At 37.5% G+C, this 23,504-nt stretch overlaps 1 protein-coding gene across 15 annotated transcripts in view; it reads right to left on the reverse strand.

The window, feature by feature from the left end:
• LOC129762599 (neurexin-1) overlaps nucleotides 1–23,504 on the reverse strand; it is a 257,329-nt gene that overhangs the window by 65,798 nt on the left and 168,027 nt on the right. For all 15 annotated transcript variants that reach the window (XM_055761047.1, XM_055761038.1, XM_055761121.1 and 12 more), the window contains 2 exons: nucleotides 20,770–20,919; nucleotides 29–189 (listed from right to left, as the gene is read on the reverse strand). In XM_055761047.1, coding sequence (XP_055617022.1) covers nucleotides 29–189; nucleotides 20,770–20,919 — 311 coding nt within the window. The remainder of the gene's footprint in view (nucleotides 1–28; nucleotides 190–20,769; nucleotides 20,920–23,504) is intronic.

The raw sequence follows: 23,504 nt of genomic DNA on the forward strand, positions 1-23,504 counted from the left end.
ATTATCCGTACCAATCGTTTGCTACTACCTCTTGTATCCTCCGGTGAACGGTTACTTTGTGCCACTGGTGGTCATCGAAGCGAACCCTCGCTGGTTTGATGTGCATCTCCTGCTTGCCGTTCGAGAGTCCCATCGTCAGCGAGACGCCTCCGTCACGCAGCGCTAGATTCAAGTAATCGGTTCCATGACCTTCGGAATAGAAAAAAAAAGAGGAAAGAGAGTGTGGGTTAAACAACAATCTTCTGGCAATAGTTCAATATTCGTAGAAGTTCGACTGAAATTAGTCGAGGCGTGCATTGCATTAACACCTTAACTTCTCGGGAGGCCATTATGGCCGATTTTGAGTGCCTTTAATTGGGTTGTGCTGTTTTATAATCAGCTTCCACTGTTGTTATGTGGGTGGATATCACGGCACCAAGTGGTCAGTCAGCAACAGCATTCACAGATAGTGACACGCACTGAAGCACCATCGGGTTAATTGGCTTGTCCGACGCCGGATGTCCTCTTGTGCTCTCGAGGCAGAGAGTGTGTGCGACAAACAGCATTATCACGCAACCAAACACCACCAGACTCGATGACAAGTCCCAAAAGGGGAGACGAGAAGCTGGAGAGCTGCTACTTGGCGCGTAATTTAACATTCATTCGTTTGGCTGGAAAAATTGGAGTTGACGGGAAAGGGGACGGGGAAAACGGATCGCTTCCTGGCGTTCGTCGCCAGATGGTGGAGTTTATATTGGCAAAATGATGAATAATGACCCGGGTGGGCTGCTGTCTGTTATCGCGCGTCACCCAGTGCTCATCAATCAATTGCTGCCGTGTTCTCAACCGGTCGAAGTTATCTGTTTATTCTCCTCATTTCGCTAATGAATATAGATGTTACTTCAGTGGAAATTCAAGCGAATTCGAAATGTTCGATTAGCGACCAAAGGATTGCGAAAACCGCGGCAACGGATTGTATCGGTATACATTTTTCTCTCGCAAAAGCAGGCCCAATTATGGAGGATAAGAAAAGCAATGATGATGCCATGAGTCTGTAGTTTCAGAGAAAAAGAAATATACGAGTAGACAGCAAGACGAGTGTGCTATTTGAGGGGCACCAAGGCATCAGGCCTAGGCACTGACGCTGTTTCTCTTGGCAGATTCTTGCCTATGTACGGCTCGATTGTTTTTCTATGTTTCTAGAAAAATGCATTCTCTTAAAAGCTTTTATGTTAGTTCCTCGGAAAATTGAAACCGCCCAATCAGCCCGACAGATGTTCTCTAGACAAAAACTGTCTTCGACAAAGTTATTACATATGATAGAGCGCTCATTTTCATGTTGCCAAAAATAGGGAGACCAACATTTTCGATGAAATAAAAAATCTTACTTTCTTATCTCTATAGGTTCTATGAGGTAAACATAGTTCAACAATGTTATAGTCCCAGTCATTTGAGACATCTTTGTAGAACAAAGTTTTTTTTCTATCTATCGAAATAATTGATATAGCGTCTTTTTTTTAAGTCGCGTTAGGGTCATCATTAAAAAAACTGTTTTTTTGCTCTAATTTGTATATTTCAAATTCTACATATAAACTGTCTTCGAAAGAGTTTTAGAACATACTGGTACAGAAATTTTTCGATGCAGAACTTATCAAGATCTCAACCTTACTCAAAGTCAATATTTGTTGACGGAATTTGAAAGAACAAACTTCACTCTATATAATGTGTGATTTTCAAATATATGTTATTTTTAGTATTTGAGTAAATTAAGATTGAAATCATGAGTTTGTGGGTGAAAACCCATCAATAACTTTGAGCAGGATTAAGATATTGACGAATTCTGCATCGCAAAATGTTGGTATTGATAAGCTCTAAAAGTCGTACGAAGACAATTTTAATGTAGAATTTTAAATATAAAAGTTAGAGTAAAATGACCGGTTTTTTCATGGTTACCCTAATGCAACCTAGTTAAAATACAACTTTGTGGGAGATATTTATTCTTTAGACAAAAGCTGTCTTCGACAAAGTTGTTACATATGATAGAGCGCTCATTTTCATGTTATCATAAATAGGGTGACCAAAATTGTCGAATCTAATTTTCTTATCTTTATATATAGATATAAACATAGCTAGACAATATTGTAGCCCAAATTATTTTAATCAACTTTGTAGAACAAAGCTTTTTTCTATTTTTTAATATAATCGATTTAGCGCTTTTTTCCTAAGTTGCATTAGGGTGACCATGAAAAAGCGTTTTTTTTTGCTCTAACTTTTATATTTTAAATTCTACATCAAAACTGTCTTCGTACGACTTTTAGAGCTTATCAAGATCAACATTTTGCGATGCAGAACTCGTCAGTATCCTAATCCTACTCAATGTTATTGATGGTTTTCCACCCACAAACTCATGATTTCAATTTTAATTTACTCAAACACGAAAAATAACATAGTTTTGAAAATCACGCCTTATGTAGAGTGAACTCTGCTCTTTCAGATTCCGCCAATAAACTTTGTTTATGTTTTCCCCAGAAAGAATGGCGATCAATTGAAGAGAGCGTATTTTTTGGGAAGAAATATCAATAACTTTGAGTAAAGTCGAGATATTGACAAGTTCCGTATCGAAAAATGTCTGTATCAGTATGTTCTAAAACTCTTTCGAAGACTGTTTGTATGTAGAATTTGAAATATAAATGTTAGAGCAAAAAAAAAAACAGTTTTTTAATGGTGACCCTAACGCAACTTAGAAAAAAGGCACTATATCGCTTATTTCAAGAGATAGAAAAAAAAACTTAGTTCTACAAAGATGTCTCAAATGACTGGGACTACAACATTGTTGATTTATGTTGGTCACCCTATTTTTGGCAACATGAAAATGAGCGCTCTATCATATGTAATAACCTTTTCGAAGACAGTTTTTGTCTAGAGAATAAATGTATCTGCTGGACCATTGTGCAATGTTCATGATGATGTTATGTTCTGGCCAAATAAAAGCTCATCTCCGTTAATGATATTGATGATATTCATTCTAGTAATAAAATTTATTAAATTTAATGTATTAAGTTTTATAGGTAGGTAGGTAAAACATTAGAAAGATCCATTTTATGTTAAAAACAAACATTCGAAGTAAGCTCACATCCATTTGTTAACTTCGATGATCGCGGATTTAAAAAAAAAATATATGTTTTCGTATGTTCTACAATGACATTGTAGAAGACGTTCTTAGTCCTATTGAAAATTGCGTTGACGGAATAGATCTTTACATTCCGTTGGTGTGAAGCGAAAATGGTTATCGATTCTCAGGTGGAATAATACACTTTCAAAATGAAAATAATAAATGCAAATTAACTTTTCCGTTTCAAATACATGTCGAAAGGTTAGAAAGCTTTAATTTAATTGATAAAAACAATCAAGTTCAATATGAATTTTTAGGGTAAAATTAATAATAACACATTGAACACTTCTAACTTTGAAGTGTTTCACTTTCAAAATATTATTTAAATTCACTTATTTAGATTTTCCACCACTATATTATGTACTTAATTTTCTCATGCTTCTAATGGAAGCAACAGAATCGTCTTCTGTAGCGTAATTTTTAATGTAGCGCCAGTTTGAGGCAACAGAGTCCGAAACAAACAAAAAGTTTTATAACTCTGTCATTGTTGAAATTTGAACATATGTGTAGAAGGATTTTTTTCATAAAATATGATCTTTTATCAAATCCCGAATGAATTTGGATTTTTATATGAGAAAGGTATTTCATGACTTCAATGGGATGAATCAAAAATAAAATTCTTTTTTTATATTCAAAAAACAAAAAATATATGCATAAAAAAGATTTCATTTTTTTTTTCTTTGGCTCGATTATATACAGTGAAAATAAATCCTAAGCTGTATATAATCGAGTCCGCCCTGTATGTATTCCATGTAATGGAGTAACAAACCCATTACAGCGTGACGTGACAACGTTTTGACTCACTAAAAAAGTTGATGGGTTTGGGCCTAGAGGCACGGACACGATCTTGACATAGGACTGTGATTGTGTGTAGCAATTGCATTTGAATTGAGTTTTTTCATTGTTCAAAATCTGTATTCTTGTCTTTTTTGATACATCAAATGGAAGTCATGAACATATGCGTGAGTATATCTATTCGAACTTCTAAATCAGCAGCCGGTTAAATTCATTAATTGCATTTTTACATAACCAAAAAACATGCTATAATGACATCCTGGACCACAATTCAATAAATTGTTAGTAGCAAGACGTATACATTAAACGTGAATTGAGCACGAATTGATTGGACAACAATCTGAACTTCAATCTAATAAAATCTAATAAAATCTAATAAAATCTAAGATCGTTTCTATGTTTCTAAGATCGTTTCACCGTATTGTAGCAACTACAAGGAAACTTCGATATAACGTACCCTCGTTAGAACATACCCTCGATATAACGTACATTTTACCTCGATATAACGTACACATTTCCAAAGTGTAAAGGAAAAAAATTTTCAATATTTTTTTTCTGATAGAAAAATAAATTATCTGTATTGTGATGCTAAGACAAGTTTTGTACCTTCAATTAATCCCGAAATACAGCTGGTTTTATGATTCCGGATTCTAAATGGATCAAGCTTTACTCAACAGTACGAAGGGAAACATCATGAGAAAGGCTGGGTTCGTCTTCTGATTGAAGCTATTCATTAACTGTACTAAAACAGCAACACAATAATGTATTATAGTCTATGTTTGTGAGTACTTTATTGTACTTTGATATAACGTACAATTCGATACAACGTACAATTTTGAAAGTGAAATTTACGTTATATCGAAGATTACCTGTATTGTACTATTTTTTATGTTTTTTATTACTCTGAATACTTCTCACTTTCCTCTGAGATCTCCACTTCCCCTACCAAAAGTTCATACTATAGAGGAAGATGGTCCTAGTCTGATCGGTGATCCTGGACCTACCCCCTTTTGTATCTCAGGAACGGTGCTTGCTGTCGATTTTTCAGTAGTGTCGAATGAAAGGTTTCACAACGCTGACAATTTGATAATAGGGTGACTTCTTTTTGGCTCTCTCCATTCTAGCTTCATTTGAGCGTTCTTTTAGATTGCTTGAGCTTCAGCTTGGGTGGACTGTATATTTCGTAGCTGCTCTACGTGATTGACCTGAACTAGCGAAACTAGCACAAAGAACACACCGAATAACGCTTGGGAGTAGCAAATCATTCTAATTGTGCAAGTTTCGGTGATTCGAGCTTTAAATAGTCAATAACGACACCACTTTATTACAGTCACCAGGGGAAGGGAAGGAATGTTAGTATGATATTCGCCTCCCGAAGGCTAGAAGGGCCACCTCTATAGCGTGGTTCCTGAGCGAATATCAAGGAAGGGATAGTTTTTAATGGGAAGGATTAATAATCAGGATTTACTGCGGTAAGTAAAGTGATTATATTGACGCGGACAAAGACAATGCATTTGACAATGGATAATCACGAAAATCGAATGTATTTCGAGTTATGATGGCGGAGGTTATCAAATCACATCTTCGAAGTTTATCGATGGGCTACCTGAGAAGGTAATCGAAAAAACACCTATATAAAGATTTGAATCGGCGATGTATTCTAAGACTTTTCGCGTTTAATACTCCATTGTATTTTCACCGTAGATTATCAGTGGATCACCTGAGATTGTAGCTAATAGGAGTACCGGCAAGTTTTTTTGGTTTTTTTTCAGAAATTAATGCTTTATTTTGCAAAAATGGTGACAAATTTAATATTCAAAGTATTACCCATCGCTAGCCAAAACTTTTTCTCATCTTTCTGGTAATTCACGGATTCCTTTGCGGAAATAATCGGCCGGTTTGTCGGCCGATTATTTCCGTGAATCGATCCAATTTTTGACTTCATCAAAAATGGAGAAGTGCTGGTCAACCAGGCCATGTTGAATCGAATAGGACTCCTATTTCAGCATTCCCAAGTATGTTTTGACCGGTTTCGCGACATGCGGCCGAGCATTGCCGTGCTGCAAAATAACTTTATCGTGTCTTTGCTCGTATTGTGGCCGTTTTTCCTTCAGTGCACGGTTCAAACGCTTCAAATGTCGTCGGTAGAGGTCCCCCGTAATGGTTTCATTCGGTTTTAGCAGTTCATAGTATACCACACCCAGCTGGTCCCACCAAATAGACAGCCTTCTGGCCGTGAATATTCCCCGCGGCCGTCGATGTTGATACATTGCCGAGGTATCGTTGCCCGACGTTTAGGATTGTCGTAATGGACCCACTTTTCATCGCCAGTAACGATTCGATGCAAAAAAAACCTTTCTTTTATGCCGTTGGAGCAGTTGTTCGAACGTGAAAAAACGACGTTCGACGTCTCGTAGCTTCAATTCATACGGCACCCAATGTCCTATCTTTCGGATCATTCCCATTGCTTTTGTACGATCAGATATGGTTTGCTGAGCTACTCCAAGTGTTTCTGCAAGTTCTTGTTGCGTTTGTGACGGATCTTAATCGAGAAAAGCCTCCAAATCTTCATCTTCAAACTTTTTTGGTGGTTCGGAACGTTCTTCGTCTTCCAAGTCAAAATAACCACTTTTAAACCGTGCAAACCACGTCGGACACGTTCGTTCAGTTGGAGCATGGTCACCATAAACTTCCACTAAAATGCGATGGCTTTCCGCAAAAACACTCTCGTTGGTACGAAATTCGACATATTGGAAGTGGCAGAAAACTATGTGGTTCACATTTCAATTTTTTGACATATGCTGAAAAAGACGCGCAATGACAGTAGCTTTCCATCGAATGTCTGGAAATATGATTCACTGGAATAATAATCTAGTTACGTCATCTGTTGTAAAACCGAGGAAACCTACCGGTACACCGGTTACCGGCTTATTTTGCAAAAGAAGAGTTAAATTGTTTTTAACTGGAAAAAAGTACATGTACTCTAGAAAGAGTATGGATGGTATTCCTAGTTTAGATCGGATCAAAAATCCTGGCTATCATTATATTGAAGACAATTATTGGCAATAATATCTATCGTGTAAAGTTTCTATTAACGAGGCAAGCTCCAACGAAACGAATATAGAAATATGTCATTTGTCTGATTTCTTCTTCTTGGATGGCACTCACGTTCCCAGTGGAACTTTGGCTTTCTCAACGTAGGCATTACTTGCGTAATTTTTCTTAGTACTACTTAGTTGAGATTTCTATGCCGAAAAACACGCCTTGGATGTATTCTGGAGTGGCAGGCTCTAGAGAATACGCCTGACCACACTGCAAGTCAGAAGAAATTTGTTTGACGGAAAATCTCCCCGACCAGAACGGGAATCGAACCCGAACCTCCGGCATGATAATGTGGGACGCTAATCACTCTGTCACGGGAGCACGTTGCCTGATTCCTAAACAGACAATTAAATTGTTGCACACCATCATACTCTTCCCCATCGCAACAGTCGAGGCCCGTTATGTGCGGCAGCAGCCGCGAACAATGTCAAAGTTCATCCATCCATTTTTCCACCAGACGCCATCTTGCCATGTGCAACGCGGCTGTGCATTTATTCTTTTTTCCCGGCTCCTGTGTTTATGGTATGGCTTTAAAAAATTGACGACCATTCAAACATTATGAGGCTATCAGCTTTACTGCTTCGTGTTGTGTCGCATGTTGGCTAAACAAATTGCATGTCGACCCCCCCCCCCTCTCGGTGGCGGCACCTGCTGGTTGGTTGAAAGCTTTTTGATTGATTGGCTTCCGTGCTGCCAGAAGAGACATTCATTTGTCGTAGCATCGTTCAAGTGCGCGGAAATTAAGTGTTTTGTTTCTCTTTCGCTCTGTCCCTCATCGGTTGTCCCGCTTCGGTTCGATCGTAATTGCAGCCACTTATTGATTATCGTTAGTCGAGATCTTAGCCTCTAGTATTTTCCTTGCATTTCCCCGGATTTTAACGTTCCAAACCACGCGAATGAGGCCGACGTAGCCATGGATGCACTTTAAGCCAATGAAAAATTCATACTCCAATTATCGTGTAGATTTTTCCCGATACAAATGCCCTACGAGAATGCGGGAAATTCCAATGAATGTGGTCATCCAACTCTCCTATCGCATGTTGTCATTCGATTACCTATATTTACCGTCCGTATATAGGAGACCGATGTTGGCGATATTATCGGCCCCGAACGAATCAATTTTAATTCGATTCGTCGATATAAATATTGTTGTTGAACGGATGGTGAAAAACGGGATAATGATAGATTGCGAAGCATTGGAAAAAAAGCAATAATGCAAGAGTTACGTGTGACACAATGTAAACAACAGCCCACTTGATGTTTGGTAATTTTACTCACTGTGACTAAATGCAAGGGCAAATTAATGTTTATTAAACAAATGTATATTTTTTGCTCAAACATTGTTGGCTGATATGATTAAGATTCATTTACTGTGCAGCAGCGTCTGGACGCATAAAGTTACCGGTAACAAGCTTAAAAGAGGGAACAAACTGTGAAGCCCCTTAATTTTGGTCCTCGAATAGGTTAGAATGTAACGACGGTCGGAGTGGAACCTCCTTCCCTCACTGGTCAAAGTAAACTTTCGTCCAGAGTTTCCATAATTCCGACAGCGGGAAAAACTTTTCCCCTCTGAGGGAAGCATAATAGTGACAGTAGTGGCGAAAGAACGTGTCTTCCACTTCCACTCGGTTTATAAACGAGCGAAACGAAAACGGCCCAATTTGTTGCCAAGCGAACGCCATCTGGAATTCCTTTCATCGAGTGTAACACTCGAGCGCCTGTCCTTCCATAATTCCTGGATGAGGGATGGTGTCTTCCAGGAGTGTTAAAATCTTTCTTTAAACACATCTCACAGCGGAAATTTCAAACTAATGTCCAATCATTTACCCTGCGAAATGGTTTTACCATCTGCCAGGTCGAATCCAGTCACTTCACTGTTATATCTCCGCCGGATCGCAGTTGATTGAAATTAATGTCCCTTTGTTGTCGCAGGACCACTTATCCGAGGGACAGCAAGCAAGATTTGGATCATAAAATACAAGTGTCCTGTCATATAACTAGAACGAAAGTTGGACCGTATTATTCCCGCGAGAGTTGGGGTGGGATGGGTCTGTTGTTCCGTCTTTTCCGTTGTGGAAAACCGAACAAAAAAAAGAGAAACAACCTTTGTTTTATTATTTTGTCGCATTTTACAACACACCGTGCAATCGCACAGCAAACAAATTCTGGACGGAAAACCAAAATAAAACCCGCCTCGGGAGGTGGTGGCAGTTGCGGGGCCAACAGGGAAGTCACTCCGAAGAGCGATGATGACGATAACTTGGAGAGCAATAAAAATATTACTTAATGCTTGACGAGCGCTCCCGGCGAACGAAGAGACCGGCAGTTCGGCATTTCACTGTGCGTCAGGATCTTCTGCTTTATATTCATGGCCAACTGCTGTCCCTTCCTGTCTTCGAAGAAACTCGGTGCAAAAGAGTGCGGACGAAAAGGTATACAACTACAGCCACACGAGACACTTTCAACCTGGACCTGACCAAAGGAGCTCGGAGTTGAGCCATGCACAACACAGGTTCGTTCCCCTTTCAGCAGGCAGCAAACGTTCACTGTGTCCGTAATCTAATTAAGATAATTGCTCCTCTGACAGTGAACAGTGTAACCGGATCCGAAGTTTAGCTCGCTGTCACACACACAGACAGTCCTGCTGAGTTCAGGGCCTGCTCGGGCTCAGAAACAAACAAAAACTGATCGTTTTTCTTTCCCTAACCAAAATGCGAAAACTGTCAAGCAGGGATAATCCAATCAGTCCCATCCGCCCAAGTGGGGAGCTTTGCGAAGATGGTGGGCTTCGATGTTCGCATCAGCAGCAGCAGCATCATGCTGCCGATAGCAATTAACGCATCGACCCCATCGTTTGTGGCCAGTCGATATTACCAGGTGCGATTTACGATTCATTCTATCATATGGCGACCGAAGCAGAGCACCCTAAATTTGTCCCTATTACAAAACAACAAACGTTTTTCGGTTTGTTCTAGCCCGATCCAGAAAACAGTCAATCAAAATGTAATAATCATAAATGTTAATGAATAATTTTACGTGGTCCATAAATCACAAGCTTCACAGTAGACTATTCCAAGCAATTTGGAGAATTCAATCTGTGTACAGTGAGGGCGAAAATAATAAATACATTGTTATTGTTACACGCTCAATACATATTATTGCACTACATAGGAGATTCTGCAATAAACTTGCGCGTGTATTGTTGATAAATACTGAAAGGTTGTACTTGATTGCATGAAATTTTAAAAATTTAGATATTAACTGTGCAGTTTTGAATCGACAGACAATGTTCTGCAGATTCCTTCATTTTCATATTTTTTTGTTAAATCGGGAAACACACAAAAATTTAAAACACATTATTTTCTTCAAGTGGCCGCCATTTTGTTAAAAAACATGTTTTTGACATGTCGAAGATTAATACGATAGCGGCATCTTTATTGTTTCAGAATCTGTACGGTTTTTCTGTGTCAGACAACCAGAAGGACTGGAGTCGTGTACGCCATGGCATAACTTTTTCTGAATCTCCTCACTTCATCATCTTCTAACTATTCTAATTATGAATACTTTTTCCGGAGAATTTTTGTTGTATTGTTAAAAGATAGATAATGATCTACGTTACGCTTATGATAAGTTGGTCTTCCTATAGGTTCAATAACCTGGAACATCCTGTTGGACACTAACGATATCAAGTTCTTCAAACTATTCGGAACGATATTCCGCCACGTTTCCAAAATGGTCGTTTTACCCACCTGTACTGGCGCGCAAGATCATAACTCGTATACGTGCGCACGGGGTCACAGACCAAAAGTTGAACTTCTCTGAAATATTGCACTTGTGTACTTTTTAGGTGTTATTGATATTTATGTGAAGAAGAATGGTAGAATGAAAAAACCCAGAAAATATGTTTTCATCAACCAGGATTGCCACTTTTTTTTTCTTATCTATGAGTTGTTCGTATCAATACAACAAAATAAATCATAAAATAGGTTTTCTCATAATTAAACTGACCAATCGTACCATTTTTAATGGGACTTCAACCTTTTTTTTATTTTTCGACCGAGTTTTTATCAATTTGTACCTTATTTCGAGTATAAAAAGTATTTGTAATAATGTCTTTTGTACCACGCGATTTATTCGAAAATCCATGCATCATACTATGGTTCCAGAGATCAATTAGTGACCTACCAAACATTCGTGAACCTTGTTGAAAGAGGCAATGTATCTGCCACTAAAGTTGCTGTTAATTTTGAGGATTTACAGAAATTTCTGAATATTTCTTCGTTGCAGATAACAGAGCAGGTACTTCTAATAATGGTTGTTTTCACGAAGGATGTAGGACTAACTTTTCAATATAGAAGACCATTTCAATATTTCGTGTGGAAAAAATGTATAGATTTTGACGGTTGCATTTTGATTCCAAAAACCAAAACTGTTGGGAAATATTCTGCATAGTATAATTTTTTTATTATTTCTTTGAGAACGGTATTTTTGAGAACGTTGGAGTTGTGATTTTGCTTCCTGCGACTTATTTTCTTGTCGATATTGTTCAGCCCATATTTTAACAAATATCTCTGAAACTGTATCTGTAAAAATTGATCATCAGCCATGATCATTAGTTGCTCTAGCGCAATTATAGTTTAAAGTTCTTCCACTAGTGAAATATTTTCACAAGTGTGTATATTGGTGTGCACATAATCGTATTGATTTATGTAGTTATTAACGTTAACCCTATTTCATAAAAAACTGATGGGACTGGGCCTAGGGGCACGGACGGAATCTTGACATAGGACTGTGATTGTGTGTAGTAATTGCATTTGAAATGAGTTTTTTCATTGTTCAAAATCTGTAATTTTTTCTCTTTTGACAAAAATCAAATGGAAGCAATAAACAAAATCTTTGTCCTGTATGAACTTGTATCCTATAACGGCTTAGATGAGATAACGTGACAGAATTCGGAACCACATTCTGTTCAAAAATGTACACAAAAATACCATTAAAGCCACTACCTTTTTCTTGTCTTCATTCAGTTTTGCAGAAGAAGACAAAGAGCCATCATTTATTATTTTTAAACACAAGTCTTAATAGTTCATATCTACAAAAATATAAGCCTAAGTCAAACAAATCTATGACTACAAAAATATATTATAGATAAAAATAGTATTTTCTCCTTCGTCGCCACGTTGTCCGAAATATTGTTTGTAATAATTTTATAGTCAGGTGTCAGGATAGGCGAATTTACGCACAGCTGAATCAGCTCACATCTACATTAGAACTCAGAATTACAAAAGTGATGATGTTGTCTGCGCACTTGAAAGCGCGACTCGGTCGGGATTATTTTCGTTAATTTCCATTTAAAATCATTTTAGCCATTAAATGTATTCAGTAAATGGTAAGAAAATTATGTTTTTGTATATTTACAATGGTCTCAACACCCGATTGGACCAAAGTCATAGATAGTCTTCGAAATGTTTATGTTTTATAGTGAATATAGATTATGAGTACTAACTTCCGGACATTTTTCAGAAGGACCAATCCATTCGAGATGGTTTTCGCAAATTCTAGTTGTGTTTAAAAATGTTTCCGTGTGAGCACCTATTAAAAGTAAAAAAATATTGTGTTTGAATTCCCGTTTAGCAATTATGTGAAGGAGAAAATACTGATGTACATATACATCATAACGCATTTAAGGGTTAATCTATTGTATGTGACTTATTTCAGAAAGATAGCGAGATTTGTTACAAAAATCAGTTAAAATGGGAGACATTTTGTCACACAATCTTTCACAACTTTCAATGTATCGATGTCAACGATACGATGTCATTCATACGTTGCTAGTAGATGACTTGACAGTGAGCAGCTACTGACCCGGTGAACTCGCTTGACAAATGGTTGACTCGCCTTGTCCGTTCACACAGTGTAAGCTGCTGGCGAGAAACCAGATACTACAGCACGGGTTTACCAGGGATGCCAGGCGATTTTTCAAATGTCCATCAAATAGTCAGAAACAGCAATCAGATTCGAATCTGCCAGATGATTGATCCGGAATCGACTTTTCTATTGGCAGTTTTCGTCTCAGGTTTCCAGTTGAATTTATCATTACAAAATTTTATCGCGAAACACACGCTGACCGTGTTTAAAAATACTTTGTGCTGAATTTCTTTGAACTGAAGGTACTATCCGAAAAAAAGCAGAAAGAAAAAAGGATTTGGGCCAGGCAAAGAAAATGCAAAGAAAAGGAGAAACAAATACACTGGAGTCGCTTTTTACGCGGAGGATACGTGCCGCGTAAAAGAAAACCGCGTATATTCTAAAATCCGCGTAAATTCCAAAATCCGCGTAAAAATAAACCGGGTAATTTTTAAAATCTGTGTATAAATAAAAATGAATTATTAGCTTAAAATGCAACCCATATTCTAACAATTGATTACCTGAATTTTTAGGCATGCTACAATCATTATATCTCTATCTCATTTTATTTATTTTTTACGTGCTTGATACGTGCCGCGAAAATTTCGAAATCCGCGTAAAAAAACCTCGTAAATTCCGAAATCCGCGTAAAAAAAACCACATAAATTCCAAAATCCCGTAAATTCCAAAAACCGCGAAAAAAAAGCCGCGTGTAAAAAAACCGCGTAAAATGCGACTTCAGTGTACAATATTGAAGGAACTCTATGATGATGATCCCCGAGAGTGCAGAGCAGTGTTGAGAATATGGTCAAGGTGACACTGGATCGGAGTACGCACGAAAACTTGATTGTGCTATAACTGACAATTTTGTTCGATAAAAACTGGCGAATTCGAACGAAGCAAGTGGGAAGCAATGTAACCACACCAATATAATTCTATGTAATTGTTTACTTTTCACGATTGTATGCGTTTCGTGCAGCCTTATTTTCGTAAGAAGCTGCAGGCATCATCACCGTGGCCTAACACTTGAACAAGTGAAAACTCTGTTGGATTTAATTGCTCCAAGAATACAACGCCGAGATACCTTCATGAGGGATGCTATACCGGCAAGTTTGAAATTAAAAATTATATTTTAATTCCGGAAGTATGTGATGCTATGAATGGCAGTCTAAAAGTTTTTTTTTATTTTATTTATTTCGCCTTGACAGCAGATTCGTGTACCAATTTGTGAAATGAAAATGATAGTAGATTTACAGGTAGAATAATTACGCGTCAAAAATTAAAATAATGATTAAAAATTTTCCAAATCGAATATATATTTTGTTTCTTAGAACAATACTTTTTTTTGCAAGTGGTGAGTAAATTTTGAATGAAAATTGTGTCTGATCATGATTTTATATTATATTTTTTCAAGAAAGCTATCTCAAAAAGAAAGCATGTCACGCCAGCGTGCGAAACAAAATAACAACGATTTCGTTTTGGAACTATGAGAGTTTCATTTGTTTTTCCAATAATTTTTAAGTCTGTTCTTCGCATATTTTTAAATATCTTGAAAATGGAGACATTTCTTTACATTTGGCATCCCTGATTCGTACGCTAAATGCTGTTTTTGACATTTTGAGGGATGCGAGTGCGAGTAAAATAAAAAAAACTTTGAAATAGCTCGCACTCCGGATAAAACATGACACTAACTGGTATGATGTGTTCACTCGGTGTGAGTAGTTACACTGCAGTAACTGACTAGACTGACTCGTATGCTTACTCGCACCGTATAAACTAGGCTTTAGTATCAATACATGTGCTCACCACATGGTGCCGCATACGTATGATTTCAGTTGACGAATAGAGCGCAATTTGAATATTCTCCCAACTTGTGGTCTTATTGTTTTGTCCGTCACTGTATATCTGCGTGAAACCAAAGACTTTTCATTCCTTGTGAAGTATAAAATGTTTTTGCATCCCCAGAAGTTGAAGTGATTTTTTTGATAGAGGTCGTTACCAACGGCAATCTCGATCGTCTTTTCTCCACGATTTCTCCCTCTGCATATCTCTACGACAATTCCAAACCAATTCCGATGTCATCGAGTCTCGCTTTGAATCGGAACAACGTATATATGTAAATAGGTAAACACATCTCCTCGTGGCTCGGCACTCGCATATCGCCCACTGGTGGCGCATTAAACATTCATTGAAGCACCGGCTTTTTCTTGGTTTCCACGGTAAATGAAAAGTCATTTCTTGGAACTCGACCTTTTCCTCGAGCCCCCAGAGTACGAGTGGAGCGATTTCTTGAAATTGAGCCATAATGGTGTTTTGGGGTGCTGTGTGTATGTGGGCTACGTCTCATCACACCAGCCAAGGGCCGTTTTAGGTTCCCTTGGAAAAACGGAACCGGAAGGTGGCAAATCGATTTTTTATCGTAACTACCAACCACAGGTTATAAATGTGTATATACACTTTTTTACGACTCCAACGAAAAGCAAAGTCCCATCGACCGGTGAGGTGATTTGACATAAAGCGGTGGAAAACGAACAATTTTTATGATGAAAATTTAGCACTTTTAATGGTGAGAAGGCACAGCGTCCCGTTTTTTTTTTGCATAACGGAGTGAAATGCACTTTTCGTGTAAAATGACGGCGAAAGGGGAAGTAGCGTGCAGCTTCAACCGTGACATTTTGCTGATTCCAGGCGTTCTGTTTTTTTCCGTTTTTCGGTGAACATAAGTCTCGCACCAAAAGTGTCGGGGGTTCGGTTGGTCGAGCCCTCAGCCCCCCCAGTCCCAGCTCCAGAGAATGGAGTGGGTTCTACAGTTGTGTGCCATGTGCGGCTGGCAGCCACTGAAAGCTCGTGTCACGCTAGTTAATTTCTGACTGTCACGATCGGTAGTTGTTCTGGTAGCTCTAGGGAGACCTCCCTCCCTCCCCGGTGCACAGCGCAGAGGAATGCGCTGTGGGGACCGTATTCCGCCCAGAGCCAGAAATCACAAACGAGGTGCAGTAATTAACGTCTGGGCCTATTTATCAACGGTGATGAGAGTGAGTAGCGTGAAAATAGTGTGCACCGAACTGTGGCAGGAGATTGTGCGAACTTTGTGGGTGTGGGTAAGTGGTTAGGTCAGGGATTTAAACTGCAGGCCAAAGCGTAAAGTTTTCGTAGTTATAATGAAGATTACCGAGAGCACTGTTTGCGCATCATTATTACGCCATTATGACAAAGGCCGCCGGTATTGAGCTTAGTTAATTTCGTACAGGATATGTTCTTGTTAGAAAAAGATGCCCAAAATATAATATGTCGTTGAAACCATCAGGACCATCCAAATTGAAAGCTTTTTCGTCAGCGAAGATAACCTATACATTGAAGAACTTTCCGTTATGGTATATAGCAAATGGTATTCTTTTGGAAACATTCTTTGTCCCAACATACCATGTCCCACTGTCGGTTCATGTGAGCTTTGGCAAAACTCAGACATCTTCCGATGTGAGATGGTGTAGGATGAGGAGCTTTAACCTTTTAAACCCTCTTTAAGTGAGGATTTTTTACCAAAACTTGACGAATTGTCACCCGAGTAACATTGAAATTGAAATATTGCTATTTTGAGGTATTCGAAGCTGTTCTAGCTTTTTTCCCACTTATCCCGGTCAGATAGCTTCGATGTACGTGGAGCTCTCTCTTAATAAACCGTATTCTTGAGGATTCGCCAAATAATTTATGCATTGATTGTTTACAATGACACAAATCAGCAAGACCATCATCTGGTCTTATAGAAGTTGGACAGAGTGTATAGGTAACAGGTAGATTCAATTTATATAGCTCATTTTGCCATTGACAAACCGATATAGTGGTTCTCAGATTTCCATGAAAAGTGGTAGTTTTGTTCTTTATTGCAAAATGTTAGACCCGTTTTTTTTTTTCGTTATGGTGACCATTTCCATTTTAGGGTGAAATATTTTTTTTAAACTTTTTCACAAAAGTGACATATTTAAAAAAAATCTTAACTTTTGAATCACTGAACCGATTTAGATGATCGACATATCAAATTGAAGCCAATGAGCTAGCCTTTTGTTAATATTGAACTTGCAAAATCAATGGAATTTGTTTCCGTAATTATTGATTGTAGTTGTTTTTTGTTGTTTTCATGGCTTTGGACTAGAGGGCACAATATTTTTTTTATATTTTTCCTTGAAAGCTGAGGATTTTTTACATAACATATCTCGATATTAGAGATACTATTTTATTCGTTTTTGAGATATGATTTTTCAATGCTAACTGGTGGTCAAAATCATTTTTCCCCTTTTACCCAAAACTGACTTTTTGCAAAAATTCATAACATTTGAACTACTGAACCGATTCAGATGATCGATATATTAAATTGAAGCCAATAAGCTAACCTTCCTTAAATATCATTTGTTTAAGAAGACTGGATTCTAGTCGCATAGGTCTAGTCTATTCACACAGAAATATTGAACGAAGATTTGATTTTGTTAAACTTGAAAAATCATATCTCAAACACGAAAAGATAGCATCTCTGATATCGAGATATGTTATTCAAAAAATCCTCAGCTTTCCAGAAAAGATATAAAACAATATAGCACCCTCTATCTTTAACCGAGAAAACTATGAAATACTGACTCAATCAATAATTACAATAACTAAAACCGTTTTTTCCCAAAAGTAATATTTTTTTAAAGAAAACTAACTCATAAGCTTTAATTTGATACGTCGATCATCTGAGTCGGTCCAGTAGTTCAGAAGTTATGAATTTTAGTAATGGAAAAAAGGTGAAAAAATTGTTTTTTCGAACCATTGGTTAACTTTGGAAAATCATATTTTAAAAACGAAAAAAATAGCATCTCTGATATCGAGATATGTGAAAAAATATAAAAAAATACAGCGCCCTCTAGTCCAAAGCCATGAAAACCACAAAAAACGACTACAATCAATAATTACGAAAATAAAATCCATTTTTTTGCTGGTTCAATATTCTTTAATAAAAGGCTAGCTCATTGGCTTCAATTTGATATGTCGATCATTTAAAACGGTTCAGTGGTTCAAAAGTTATGAATTTAAAAAAAAATCACTTTTGGAAAAAAGTGGAAATAATTGATTTTTCGAACCACCCTGAAATGCCAAATGTCTTTGCATGATTGCATGAATCGTCAAGATCTACTGTCATCTCGAATTTTTTTTTGTTATCAAAAATCGACACTCTGGGACTTTTCGTTTTTTTCGAAATACGAGGCAAATCGTATGATTTAGGATGCCAATGAAAATCGTCATATCGATTTTTCATACGGACTCCCTACGAAATATTGATTTGCACGATAAAATACCCTCTGCAAAATATTAGCTCATACGGACTTCATTTACTATTGTCGCAGATCTCAAAAGTTTAGTTTTCTGAAAATCGAAAAATTATTTTCAAGAAAAGTTTTTTGATGCCAAAACGTCGAGATTTACTGTTATCTCGAAAAAAAATTTTTTAATCAGAAGTCATAATGAGCCAATATTCTGCAGAGGGTATTTTAATGTGTAAAACAACATTTCACAGGGAATCCCGTATGAAAAATCGACATGACGATTTCCATTGGCATCCTAAACCATACGATTTGCCTCGTATTCCGAAAAAAGTCCCATAGTGTCAATTTCTGACAAAAACATTTTTTCGAGATGATAGTAGATCTCGACGATTCATGCAATTTGAAGACATTTGGCATCAAATTTTTTTTCGAAAACCCCGATTTCCTTTGTTCCCCTTTTGGGAGATTTTTCTATTTTCAAAAAACTCAAACTTTGACCGCTGTGCGACACTGTTATATGTATATTTTGAAGGCAAATAAAAAAAATATTCAGAATAATTTATTGTTTTTCTGCATGGGGCTACCCTAATCGATATTAAATATACAGTATTCGTAAACCTCATATAACCTCATATATAGTTTACGACCTGTTCTCATGCCTAGCACGTTTTTTGTGTATAATACCATTGAAATCCGTCGAGTTGTTTCGGAGAAGTTCGACCACAAACACAGTGACACGAGATTTATAAATATAAGATAGGGCCCTATTCCAGAAAACGAGACGAGCAATTCGTCTCGTCTCGTCTCGGCTTCAGTCACTGTCGAGACGAGCAAAATATTTCATTCCAGTACACGAGTTTCATTGAAATGTTTTATTTGGTAGACTGGAGAGAATTCAGTCAGTTTTTCTCGGTATGATCAGTGATGTCAGATGAGAAGACATGTTTTTGTTTTGAGAAAAACAACAAACAATTTTTCTCAGTGCCAAAATATTAAAAAAATACATAACAAAAAGGAATAAGTTTCATGTATATTTTGGTTTCATTGATATATTTCCTCGAGCATATGGTTTCATCACTCAGACCTTTTGTTATTATGGATTTATTGGGGGCAATGTTTGTTCACCTAATCAACGATTTATCAAGAAAAGTTTTAAATCTATATATATGTATTTCTAATAAAGTAGTTGTTTTGAATTACTCATTTTCGTTCAATATGTGAAGACCCATTTCGTGCCGTGTTGATATAATCAAAACAGTCATCTAGCAGCCCTGGATATAAGTTCAATGTTTACATTTGGTTGTGTTGTTGGGAAGAGGCCCATTTGAAAATCTGTAAAATCTTACAATTACTGAATTGAATTTGATGGTTGCAGTTGAAAACATACATTGCTTATGCAATACTAGTTTAGCCGTGAAACAATTTTTGAAGATAAAGGCAGAGCAGAAAAATACCAATGCTTTCAATCAACAAGGTGAACAAACACATCAAACAAACTAGACGATTCGACTGATTCATCGACGAGCGCGGCCGAACGGTTGTCGAGCCAGTCTGCTCGTCTCGTTTTCTGGAATAGGGCCCATAAATCAAAATGACAAGGCTTCCGTTTATTGGTTTATTGGTTTATTGGTTTATTGGTTTATTGGTTTATTGGTTTATTGGTTTATTGGTTTATTGGTTTATTGGTTTATTGGTTTATTGGTTTATTGGTTTATTGGTTTATTGGTTTATTGGTTTATTGGTTTATTGGTTTATTGGTTTATTGGTTTATTGGTTTATTGGTTTATTGGTTTATTGGTTTATTGGTTTATTGGTTTATTGGTTTATTGGTTTATTGGTTTATTGGTTTATTGGTTTATTGGTTTATTGGTTTATTGGTTTATTGGTTTATTGGTTTATTGGTTTATTGGTTTATTGGTTTATTGGTTTATTGGTTTATTGGTTTATTGGTTTATTGGTTTATTGGTTTATTGGTTTATTGGTTTATTGGTTTATTGGTTTATTGGTTTATTGGTTTATTGGTTTATTGGTTTATTGGTTTATTGGTTTATTGGTTTATTGGTTTATTGGTTTATTGGTTTATTGGTTTATTGGTTTATTGGTTTATTGGTTTATTGGTTTATTGGTTTATTGGTTTATTGGTTTATTGGTTTATTGGTTTATTGGTTTACTGGTTTATTGATTTATTGATTTATTGGTTTATTGATTTAATGGTTTATTGCTTAATGGTGTTTGATATATGCCATAAGTAAGATGCCTGCATAATATAATTTGCGTTATTACCGGACGATCTTTTGTGTAACAATTTTCCAAATATTTCCACAATAAACCATCGAATCGTCGGATGCGCAGTGCCAATGGAAGGGGTTGCACCCATCCCAAGAGCTGCTGTAATACTTCCGCTCCCAGTGCAGTGCAGTACCCATGTTCCTGCATTTGCTGCTATCGGGCCGTAAAAATTTCTTCTCACCCCCTTTTCGGCGGAAGTTACACATTTATCAGTGTGCGTTCGCTTACCTGTGTAGAATAGCAATCCGTTTGGCTGGCGGGTCCGGAAGTAAAGCGTGATGGCGTCCTGTGCGCTCACGATTGGCTCACCGCCGGTTTGGCCCAAGTCGTACGACAGGAACTCCGTGCCCCGAAAGGTGGCCTCCGAGGGTGCTTTATCTGTGGGGGGAAGGGAGAGGAATCAAAAAACAAAATAAAGAAAGAGCACTAGACAACACCGTAAAGTCGTAAAACTGCCGAGGTTCCTCGTGAGAGCGAAAGTTTAGTTTTAAATTCAAACAGAATCTGTTCCGGAAAAGCTACCAGCCACATTTATCGTCGTTTCGCTTGTATCCATGTGGTGGATAGTTGAAAGGTTCCCTGTTGGAATTCAATCATGGAAACGTTTTCCGAGAAAACCCAATGCCTCTGATGCGACTGCAGTGTTGACGGGGGATGAGGATTCTAAACATAACTTACAGGTTTCGAATGAATCCACATTCAGGTATGTACGTGTGTCGGTGTTTGTTCCACGTATGAAATCACTCTTCCGGGATAGGAAAGGGAATATTAAATTTTAATTGAGTCGAATGCGGGTGTCCTTCATCACAGTTTCTCAAGTTATTTCCAATTCAATAAAACCTTTTTCGGAGAGGAAAGTTTGTGCTGGAAATGTATGCTAAATAAATTTTCCTAATTCGATAAAAGATATCCTCTCTCTAGTGCACCAACTCTGCGTAGTTCTTCAGAAAAAAGGGCATAAAACATGATTGTGTATGTGCCATTGTATCTGCAATGGGACACAGTTTTCTTTCAAGGTGACGACATCTGGGTCTCATTGTTAAACTTCTCAAAAGGTCTGCATTTTTATTGTCAAAATAGCTGGTTCTGCAAAAGCAGTTTATTAGGTTTCTCAAAATATTTGCCTAAACAGTAATTAATTTTTACGACAAACAAAAGACTAACGAAAGTCTGACTTTGGATCTAAGTTTACCCCCTTCCCACCGGCTACTGGGAATGACGAGGGAACGAGGTTTGTTGCGTGTTTTATGGTTCGTTGCCCCAAGGGGGCTCCCGTACTGTGAACTTTCGATGAGTGCAGATAATTTAGTTCATAATTTAAAACGCTTGTCGTGTGTCAACTTAAAACATTGGATGGGGTCAAAAGTTACCCCCACTGTGAAACACAGAGTCAGAGCCGTCTAAAAATAAGATTAATCGTCACCGGAATCTGCCGCTCCGGACTTGGCTTCCGAATCGGGTCGGTCTCTTCTTGGCTTGGAGAGACATTCATAATCATGTGATCATTATTCTGGCCGTTTGGCTTCCTTGGGCGGTGCTAGACAAACCCACATCCACGCACACAGTCTATCTTTACCATCTGTATTTGTATGCGCCTCTGTTTGTAACTTTAGCTATCGATGGGAGGGTAAAGGGGCACAGGCAGTGGGACGATAAATAATCGTACGAGGATCATAAAAAATAATAAAACTTGGCATTATCCCAATCCGTTTATAGTTTCCATCGATGTCTCGTGGACGAGGCGCTCGGGTGCAGCTGAGGGGCAACAGAAGCAGGACGATAATGCCAGACAACCGTTTTGAATATAAACTAGTTATTATCGGTAGAACCAGATATACCAAGCGGCGTTAGTTTCGATTGAGAATTGTGCTATGGTTTGGTGGGATTTGACGTTCTGTGGTGCTGACCGAAAATGTGAATTCTAGTAAAAAATGCTTTTAGTTTTGGTTTGTTTCAATAGCTTCGTGAATAATTTCGTTCCTCGTTAAATTTCGTACAGTCAAAAATGCGGTATGACTTTTGTATGAAGTTCACGTTTTTCGACATCAACTAGGTTGCACACATCTTCTATATTCGGACAGCGAAACTGGGAGAACGCAAAATGAACCAATCAAAATGTGGGATTTCGCGCAGCAGAAAATCTAACTTAACGAACATATTTCATTGTAAAGTCCCGTATTCGTGTTGAATGATTAACTGGGAGAGCACATATTGCTTGCGTCGATCGACCAATCAGAACGCGGGATTTTTTTACTGTATTATAACGATTTTCAGTCTTTTGGCTGGTTCGTCACTTGGACTAAGGGTTCCGTTGGAAGAATGGCCTTCAATGTGTGAAATACAGTTGTTAACCCCAACGTTTTGATGAAGCTTGACATTTTTCAATTCTCCGATAGTTAGATTAATAAAATATGAACTTTTTTCTGAAATCCCGTTTACTCATTGAAAGATGATAAAGAGAAGGAATTCTCTTCTTGTCCATTATTTTGGCCGGTTCTCCACTACCTTTGAACACGGTACACAATTTGACCCAATTTTTATTGTTCAAACTATACCAATGAAAACTACGTAAAAAAAGGATTTCCCAATAAATCAGATATGAGCACAGCAACAGTTAGCCAAAGGAAAGCTCGCAGTAAAATTGTTATATTGTTATATCAAAGATAATTCACCATATTAAGAAATAAATTGACATTAAATTCCCATAAAAGATCTTTCCGTGCATCGTTTTATATCCAAATGCCCAAGTTTTACGCTTAAGGCAGTATTCTAGTCTAGAAATTTGAAAAAATCTTTTTTTTCGTTTATATTTCTGTAGTTTAGGCATTCAAAAATATACCCTAGAAAGGACTTATCGAAAACCCCATTATTTACCGAGATAGAGCCATTTAAGTGATGCGGAATCTAACCTGGTGGCGGCATTGACAAATAACTGTAAACGCGTGTTTCGCGAAACTAGTTCT

Source organism: Toxorhynchites rutilus, chromosome 1 (assembly GCF_029784135.1).
Source record: "Toxorhynchites rutilus septentrionalis strain SRP chromosome 1, ASM2978413v1, whole genome shotgun sequence".
NCBI lineage: Eukaryota > Metazoa > Arthropoda > Insecta > Diptera > Culicidae > Toxorhynchites > Toxorhynchites rutilus.